The 9,852-nt window shown below is 32.8% G+C and overlaps 1 protein-coding gene across 1 annotated transcript in view; it reads right to left on the bottom strand.

The window, feature by feature from the left end:
- Nucleotides 1-803: 803 nt before the first annotated feature.
- The window catches only part of LOC129941487 (serine/threonine-protein kinase unc-51), a 97,037-nt gene continuing 87,988 nt past the window's right edge, over nucleotides 804-9,852 (bottom strand). Inside the window, exons 10-13 of the mRNA XM_056050125.1 lie at nucleotides 8,794-9,830; nucleotides 8,588-8,724; nucleotides 8,392-8,527; nucleotides 804-2,083 (exon numbers count right to left, since the gene is read on the bottom strand). Of these exons, the coding sequence (XP_055906100.1) occupies nucleotides 2,007-2,083; nucleotides 8,392-8,527; nucleotides 8,588-8,724; nucleotides 8,794-9,830 (1,387 nt within the window). The 3' untranslated portion in view covers nucleotides 804-2,006. The remainder of the gene's footprint in view (nucleotides 2,084-8,391; nucleotides 8,528-8,587; nucleotides 8,725-8,793; nucleotides 9,831-9,852) is intronic.

Here is a 9,852-nt window from a genome sequence, read left to right as displayed (position 1 = left end):
AACGTCGAGAAATGTCAAAATTTTCAATTTGACAAATCGGACCCATTACAATAACTTCCTATGGGAAGTTAAAAAATTAAAAAAAGTCTCCATAACGATTTTGGAAATCTGAAGAGTCATGGCTTAAGAAAGTGTTCTGGTATTATAAGCCCACAAGTGTTCATAAAATATGGTTGCACGGAGCTAACATAATAGACAGCTTGCCAATGGCTATCGAACAGCTTTCGGAAGATGTTTTAAAAAGCCCGTCGAAAGGATTACAAAATTGTTCGGAGTTGGGTTTCCAGAAAAATTTCCGGCATCGCAACCAATACCGATATATTAAATATATTAACATCCTCTGATAATAAATAAATTAATTTAGTCATCTTTCAATCCGAATTCATAACATACTACCATCTGAAGTAATGAACATGACTTTTAATAAATTGTAAATATTTATTTTACAAAAACTAATATAAAAACACCAAATCAGCTGTACTTAATACAGCTAATGACCATGAATGAACCACTATGCGACAGGGGCAATTATACTTTTTTGCGGTGTTCGTATAAGAAAGTTATTACGCTCGCCGGGGAATTTGATAAGGCTGATTTTAAAGATCACTTTATAAATATTATATATATATTTTATTTTATCTTCAAGAAAACACTTTATAGAAATTTGATTGGGTAAAATATTTGTCTTGTGAAACTCATCATACCCATAAAGTTCATAAGTTGCTTGCATTGCCTTCATTGAATGCTCTCTAATCAAATATTGCCTCATATTATTGTTTTTCTATTCGTTAAATAAGACACACTTTAAATTACACTTCATTTAGTTTTCATATTTATTTGTTTGTATTTTATGTTTTATGTATCTTACATGATATATGTTTTTTGTTTTTGTTCAATATACCTTTCATAGGACAAATTTATTTGTTATAATGTATCTTTTTGTTTTTGTAATATGAGTTGAAATTTTTACCAACGAAATGCAAAAAAGAGGATATATTTTTTATTTTTCTCGTCATTTCACTTAGAATTTAAAACTAAAATATATATTATAGAATTTCTATATTATAATGGTTAGGTGTTAATTTATTATGTTTTTCTTTTCTTTAATAACTCTTTTTTCTTTTGTGTTTTGTAATTAAATTAACTTCTACATTACTTTTTTAATTTGTTAGACGTAAATATTAAACATAAAACTTTTCATTCACTTTATTTTCACATACATTATGAAATGTCATTCGTTTTTCATATAACTTGACCAACTTATATTATTATTATTATTTAAACATTCATTCATATATAAAAATATCATAAACAAATAAAGAAACTGAAATTGAAATAATATTGCGCTGGAGGAGATATAAATCTTTATAAATTGTTATAAGACATAAAACTAAAAAAGTATATAATATTCTTTTTCAATATGATGTGTTTATGTTTTTTTAATTGTTGTGAATATTTTTGTAGTACATATGTAATATGAATTTATAAACTTTCTTCGAAATCCCTTTCCTCTAATGATTCTTTTATGAAGTAATAATATATATGTTATGTATATATAAGTAAGAATAAGATTTTTCTTTCATTCAACTTAAAAATATTTAAAACTAAGGACTAAATCAAAGAGAAGTTTGTTTTTGTTTTTCATTTTTTGTCTAAGGGAAATAGGTCAATAACGATATTTTATGTTTTCCTTGTAGTTTGTGTTTTATTTGTGTGTTTATGTGTGTATTTTGTTTGTATATATTAATAATTTTGTATTCATATATTTATATATCTTTTTTTATTTACACTTTTAGGGTTATAAATATAAGTGGGGAATACGGTTTGTTTTGTTTTCTTTTTTTTCATGCATTTGCCATATTTTGTTTTCTAATAGTTATTTAATATAAATTTAATAAAATAACCATAATCACATTTTTTTTTAACTTTTGTTTTTTCTTTTGTTGTTGCACTTTCAAGTAATGCAAGATGAAAATAAAAAGTTATTGTTTTGCATTTGCACTGTTTTATGAGTTCTCATCCGTAACATAGATGAATCCTTGCTGCTGAAGGATATTGAGCCGTTTTTCCACAGCATCACGATCTGCAAAAAGGAAAGAATTATGATTAAAATCACAGTTTTATTTATTTCATTGGATTTTATTTATAACCAAAATAATTATTCAGAAAGTAAAGACACTGTGCCGTAAATGTACTTTTTTACCTTTTCTGAAATTATTAATGTTGAAATTGAATTATTTATATTTTAATTTCAAACGAAAAATAAAGATTCGAGATTATTGTCTTGGAATATCTAAAACACAAAGGACGTTTTTTTCATCAGGTTATGGGCCCAGGTAGCGTCGTAGGATAAACAATGCGTGCAATAAAGAACAGAAAATGAAAAAGTTTGCAGATTTTGAATAATTAATTTTGAAGAGATAATTTCCATAAATGGAAATTTTCTGTGAAACATGGGTTAAAACTTCAAGGGTATTGGAAATCAGTTTTAGGTACTCAAACCAATGAAGATATTATAGAGAAAGCTACATCAAGATTAGTTTTATGTATATCATCGAATCTTTATGGTCATATTCAAGGATGTACTACTGCTAAAGAAATGTGGGATAAACTTAATTCTACATATGACGATTCTGGTTTAACAACGCGTTGTGGTTTTCTTAGAAAATTAACAACGACGTAATTGGATAATTGTGCAAATATTGGAGAATATGTTGATACAATTATTGATACAGCACAGAAGTTAAACCAAATTGGAATGAAAATCGATGAACAATGGATTGTAAGTTTACTATTCAAGTAAGGAAATTACTGGTGATCTGTGAAAACTAAATTACTGCAAGACTATGACAACTACAGTAAAAATGATACGAACGAAATTGGTAACAGTTTATTATACAGTAAGTATAAGGGAAACTATTTCCATGGAGCTAACCAAAAGAAGAAGATAATATACTTTAAATGTCAGAAAGAAGGGCACATACCGAAATATTGCAAAGAAAAACCTAAGTCTGGTTTTATGAACAACAAAAGGACAAAGGCACTGACATTTGCTGCCGAATTTTATATTGATTTAAAAATTGGCAAATTGATTTAGGAGCATCTGCAAATATGGCAAGACTAAAAGAAGATTTTATTAATTTCAAAACATTTTTAACTGATGAGTTTGTTACTGTTGCAAACAATTCAAAATTAAAAGCAATTGGAAGAGGTGATGTACCAATTCATGTTCTAAAGAATAACACAATAGAAGAAATTGTTGTTCAAAACGTTTTACTTGTGCCGAACATTTGTAGAATTTACTATCAGTAAGTCAATTAACTAAAAAAGGGTTAACCGTTAAATTCTTCAAAAATAAATGTGAAATATACCAAAATCGAGAAGGAATTGCAATAAATAATATGTTTAAATTGAATGTTGAAAATGATTACAAAGGTTTTCACGTTAATTCGAAAGAAATTGGGCATAAACGTTTAGGACATACCATGGATGCTAATATCGAAAACCTTGATTTACAAAACTCGTATGAAGTGAAAATTGGCAGAACATTAAAAGATAAGAAATGCGTTCCTTGCATCCAAGGAAAACAAGCAAAATTTCTTTTTAGAAAATCTGAGAGTATTACAACTGAAATACTAGAATATTAGTTCATACAGACGTTTGTGGTCCAATGGATCAAAAATCAATGGGAGGTACGCTTTATTTTGTTTTGTTTTTGGATGATTTTTCGAACAAAGTTTTTGTTTATATGAAGCATAAATCTGAAGTTGCAAATATTTTCAAGAAATTTAAACTAATGGCAGAAAATCAAACAGGCAAGAGAATCAAGAAAGTGAGGTCAGACAACGGACTTGAATTTATAAACAAGGAAATGAAACAGATATGCGTAGAAAGGGGAATAATTCACCAAACTTCAAAAAACAAAATGGTAAGGCTGAACGAATGAATCGGACTCTTGTTGAAAAGTCAGATCCTTACTAACAGATGCAAATTTAAAAAAATATACTGGGCAGAGGCAACTAATACAGCTTTTGAACAGAACACCTCGAAAGCATTTAATCAATAGTTTACCAGAAGAGATATGGACCGGAATTAAACAGAATTTGAAATATTTAAGGGTATTTGAATGTTTAGCAATGGCTTTAGTACCAAAAGAAAAGCGTAAGAAGTGGGATTCAAAGTCAGAAAAATGTATGATGTTAGGATACTGTGAAAATACCAAAGCTAACAGACTTTATAATCCATTTACAAAAAAAATAATCATCAGCCGAGACGATATATTTCTAGCAGAACAAACATATAATCAGGATTAAGTGAGGATATATGTGCAAAGAAATCCTGTTATTTAAAACTTGATAGAAGAAGATCAAGAAGATGACACAATCGTTGAAGCTGAAAAAGAACTATCACAAATTGAGATCGTTGATTTACCTAAAGGCAAGAAAACTTTAACTACTAAATAGGTTTTTACTATTAAACGTAATGAAAAAGGGAATATATTAAGATATAAGGCAAGATTAGTTGCCAGGGGTTGTGCGCAACGAAACGGTATAGATTTTCAAGAAACATATTCACCTGTGATGCGATATAGATAGCTGAGATATCTTTTAGCTCTAGCTTTGAAATTCAAAATGCATATCGACCATTTAGATGCCACCACACCGTTTTTACAAGGCGATTTTAATGAAGAAATATATTTACGTACACCAGACGGTATGAGTGTTCCAAAAGGAAAGGTTTTAAAATTGAATAAACCTATTTATGGTCTTAAACAATCCGCTAGAATGTGGAACATCAAACTAAAACAAATATTGTCAGAATTTGGGTTAATTAAATTTAAAACAGACCAATGTACATATATACATTTTAAATAAGGATGCAAAGGAATGCTTATTTTAACGGTATATGTAGATTATTTGTTAATTTTTTGGACAAACGAAAATATACGAAATTTATAGTAAATCATCTTAAGAAAAATTTAAAATGAAGGAACTTGGAGAAGCAAAATCATTTTTGGGATAACATGTTCAGTACGATTATAGAAAACAAATTTCAATACATCAGAAACAATATATTTCAAAATTGTTAGATAAATTTGGAATGACAAATTGTAATCCAGTTTCTTCTCCAATGGATGTGAATATTAAATTATCAAAAGAACAGTGTCCGTCGAAAGGTAAAGATAAATTTGATATGATAAAATTTCCCTATCAAGAGCTTATTGGGAGTTTATTATTTGCAGCTCAGTTAACCCAAATATATGATATGGATTCAATAATTTGAGCAGATTTAATAACAATTCTAACAATGGACTTAAAATTAACTTACAAGAATAATGAATTTGAAGATTCCAAAGAAAAAGGCTATTGCGATGCTGACTTTGCAAATGACCAAGATGAAAGAAAATCTGTGAGTGGATATATATTTTTAAAACAAAATGACGCTATTTCCTAGGGATCGAAAAAGCAAATAACAACTGCACTGTCTACCTGCGAAGCAGAATACATGGCGATAGGCTCTGCTGTCCAAGAAGCTTTATGGATCAAAGGATTGTAACAAGAAATTTTTGATAAACTAATGGAAGCAACAGATATTTTTTGTGATAATCATGGAGCGGTTCAGCTGGCAATTGATGAAAACTATCATCAGCGAACTAAACATATAGATATTCGTCATCATTTTATTAGAGACTATAGTTAATAATAAAATCAACCTTAAAACTATTTGTTCAGATAAAATGATTGCTGACATTTTAACAAAACCTTTTCCTTGAGTTAAAATTAAAATATTTAATTCATTAATGGACTTTGTTAATATATTGAATTTTAGTGAAGATGTTGAAATTAAAAATTGAAAATACTTGTTTTGTTCGTTTATGATAATTGATAAGTTTAAAGTTTGAAATTTAGGAAAATGGATCGCTTAATTATCACACAACGCATAAAAATTGTTAAAATCTGCAACATATCGTGTACTTTAAGAGGAGATAATTGTTTACATAATCATCCAACTACGCAAATAAATTGCAAAATTGTGAAGATATTTGAAGAAAGTGGATTGGTTACAGTTATTGCATCGTTTCGCTCGAACCATTAAAAATATCGCTGCTGTAAGTTAAAGTGTCAAAAACCGGATGTGTAGATTCCTCGTCGATTTCAGGAATTATGACTGTCTTACAACAAAATACGGCGTATTTTGAAATTGAATCTACACCTACATCCATATAAAGCCTTGCTTACACAAAAACTGAAGCCACATGGCCCAACATATGTCAAAAAGTGGTCGAAAATAACCTAAAAAGAATCGATGCTTGCTTGTGTTTCACTCATAATGTCATGAACAAAAATATTTTATATGTGTTTTATTTACGTTTACTTTTCAAACCGCGAAATGGATAACCCTATATAATATGCCAGAGACAGAGTTTAAGCATTAGAAAAAAAAGTGAGGGTTTAAAAAAGAAGTGCTGGTGTACATTAGTTTTGAATTTTTGAACACTGCAATACAGGGAGGTAAAAGTGTGGTTCCACATTCGCGTTGTATAGCTAAAGAACAAAACAATATAATTTATAGTATATCCGAAGTTGGAATCAAAGGTAAACTGATTATTACTCCTAGAAGTGCAATTATTACGGTTTAATTATTATAGGGATGGAATATACATATGTAGCTAAGCTAGGTACTTTATTGTAACATACAGCCGACTTTACCGATAGTTAATGAAAGATTTGGCTCTAATTCCTTCGCGAGCCGATAGAGGAAAGCTTTGTCCTTGATGCATTGTCAACAAAGGTTCAGTTGTTTTTAATTTTATGAAAGAGAATCACATTAAACGCCATGAGTGCTAAGTACGCGTCGCGCTACGAGGCTGTGTTCCTTTGCATCCACCCGAAAGGTCCTAAAATGTCGCAATCAGCGGCTGCTAAATATATGAGAAAGTCGAAGGCATTTGTACAGAAGTGGGTGCAGCGATATACAGTGGCTAAAAATGTCGATGATTTACCAGAACGTGGTTCGATAAGAAAAGTGAACAAAAAAGATGAAAAAAGAAAAAAAGGGATTCGGCACTTTGTACCTCTTTACTGACAACCTAAATGCCGAGAAAATGACAAAAATCTACAGAAATGTGCAGTTTCATCGATGCAAGTGCCACTCACACCCAAGGAAATATTCTCTTTTTAAGAATACGAGACAGCATTGAGTTTTGAAGCATTTAATATATGTAACGAGCTTATCATGTCTTTCCTTTGCAGTTCCACATCCGAAGCGAATCCTTGCTAGTATTAGTATGGAAACGAATATGAAAACCTAAAAGTACTATCTTCAGTGAAACAATTAATTTGATTAAAAGTTTCAGAAACGAGATCATTTATAAAAATGGGAAGAATCGGGTATCAAACGGAGACCTTGTGCACACTAGCATTTATTTTGTGGGTTTTAGACTCTAATCCTTCGAAAGTAACAAAATTTGCTAATCCAACGAAGAGGAAATTTTTTAGCACGCTTTTGGGGCAAGAAAGCAAGATGACAGACTTTATCAAATATTTTTGAAGTAAAATAAATAAATTAGTAGGCGCTACAGTCCATTGAGAACTAGTGTCTAGTGACTTAAAACTCTTAACCATTCCTGTGTGCGATTAATGTTGTCAGAGATGGAGGAGACCTACTTTTTTAAGCCGAATCCCAACGGACAATTTTAGAAAGCACTTTTACTTTCTCCAAAACGATTTGTTCCAATGTTTGGTGAGAAGGACCATGAGATCTCAAGTGGGCCCATTGCTACGAAAGCCGCACTGCCAGTCATTGAGAAGATATTTTTGAAGCTAAAAATTAATCAGTGTTGGAAAGAAGAGACGTCAGTGGAATCGGTGAATAATTTAATGGAGAAGAAGATTTGCCTTTTAGGGATTAGGTGAACAAATCTTGGTATTTAACTATTCGGAAGGAGCCTGAAGAATAGGATAGATTTGAGATATTACGCAGGGTTTTGCTAGCTTGGAAGAACGGCGATACAATCGGAACCACCGAATGTACGTACGTTGACATCATTTAGAATGTTTGCCATAGTACGAGTATAAGTATGAACAAAATTGATTAAATAGAATCATTAATGCGCTCAGGAATTGTGAGAGCTAAGTTAATATCAGGCAAGTATTCACTAGCATCGAAATGGCTTGGTAACAAATTATCTTTCTCAATAGAGCTACCTAAAGTAGTTTCATTGAAAACAAGTGTAGGAACCGAGGAAGAGGAAGAACACTTCATGATTAATAGGAATAATTTTTATCACTCAAGGTTTCTGAGACTGTGGTATTTCTCGTATTACCAAACCGTTCTCTTAGGATAACTATAATATTCATTCAAGTACTTAAGTATGTTGTTTTAACTTACATTTATTCAAAAGCATTTTATCCTGTGGATGATTGCACTTCTGTACGAGCGAATGCAATAAAATATGTGCGGTATTGTATCGCTCAAAGCAATTCTTAGTATTGCTTAGGAGTTCGTCCAAAGCAGCAGCTTGACACTAAAAATGAGAAATAAATTCATTTTTATAAACAATTGCTTATAAAATAAAGTTTCTTACCATATCTATTGCATAATCGTATAGAATTTTGTCAGCAGTTATATTAAATGCACTTGCTTTCTGCAACAAGCCAGTTCCGTTCAGCCTCTTTGATTCATAAAGAATACTACGATATTTCGAGTTCATTGTGAGAAGTGCTGCAAAAGGTAAAGGTAACGAATAATTTCAAGATTTTAATGAATTTCAGTTTGAAATCAGTTTCTAACCATTTTTAACATTTGAAGAAGGCTTCAAGTTACCACTATGCAACTGCTGAGATGCCAAATTCAATCCGGAAGACAACAACTGCAACGCCCTCACCAGCAGCACCAGTCGCTCTACTCTCTTACAATGCTCGGGAGCATGCGGTGGGATTTGTTGCTCTGTGGCCGACATAAGCGCCGACAAAGGAGCACACCTCGAGTCGGCTACTTCCTGTATGCAATCGGTGAGGGCAAGGACGAAGTTCAATTTGGACAATGTCTCATTGTGCTCACGGTCCATGAGCGTCTCCTCAGACAGTTCTGGTGCTTGGAATGGAATTGTCTGTCCGTCACAGTTGTTCGTGTCCAACAGACTTGGCAGCCCACCGGTAGGGCCCAATTCGGGCAGTGTGAATGCCCGCTGTCCCAGCATATGAGGATGATTGTTGTTCTCGCTGCTGCCACTGCCAGTACTGCCACCGCTGCCACTATTGATCACCAGAGTTGGACTGCCCAAGGTTGGAAGCTTGGTCAAAGTCGATGGAAGGACGGGTGAACTGTTGCCAGATCGTCGCAGTGGTGATTGTGTCAGAGCGCCAGGGCTCACCTGCCACGTGCATGGTGCCGTTGGTGGTGGTGTCTCTGAGAGTGATCCTCCAGAGGCCGATCTGAGACGACTTGGAGGTGTTCCAATAGCAAACTGCACTGCTGGCGGTGAAATGGAATTGATATCGCTGCTCACAGAGCTGCGATGCTCAGGCCGCTTGACACTTATCGGCTGCGAACGTGGAATCGGATTTGGAGATGTAGTGGTAGCAGTAGCAGCAGCAGCCGCAGCAGCAACAGCTTGCAAATTCTTTGACGACGGAGCCGAATCTTGACGTCGCAATTTATCAACAGCTGTAGTAGTGTTGGTGGCATTAGTGTTGTTGGTGTTGTTAGCATTGGCCGTCGATTGTCGTCGTACTGGAGCTGGAACAGGTTTGGGCTCTGAAATTGGGAGACTGCTAGGTCGTGGAGGACTGGATTGAGGATTCTGGGGCTGCATGCGTGTGTTGTGCCTGAAAAATCATTAGTGAATCA

Source organism: Eupeodes corollae, chromosome 1 (assembly GCF_945859685.1).
Source record: "Eupeodes corollae chromosome 1, idEupCoro1.1, whole genome shotgun sequence".
NCBI lineage: Eukaryota > Metazoa > Arthropoda > Insecta > Diptera > Syrphidae > Eupeodes > Eupeodes corollae.
Note: the sequence above shows the minus strand (reverse complement) of the source record. Positions and strands in the feature narration are given on the sequence as shown.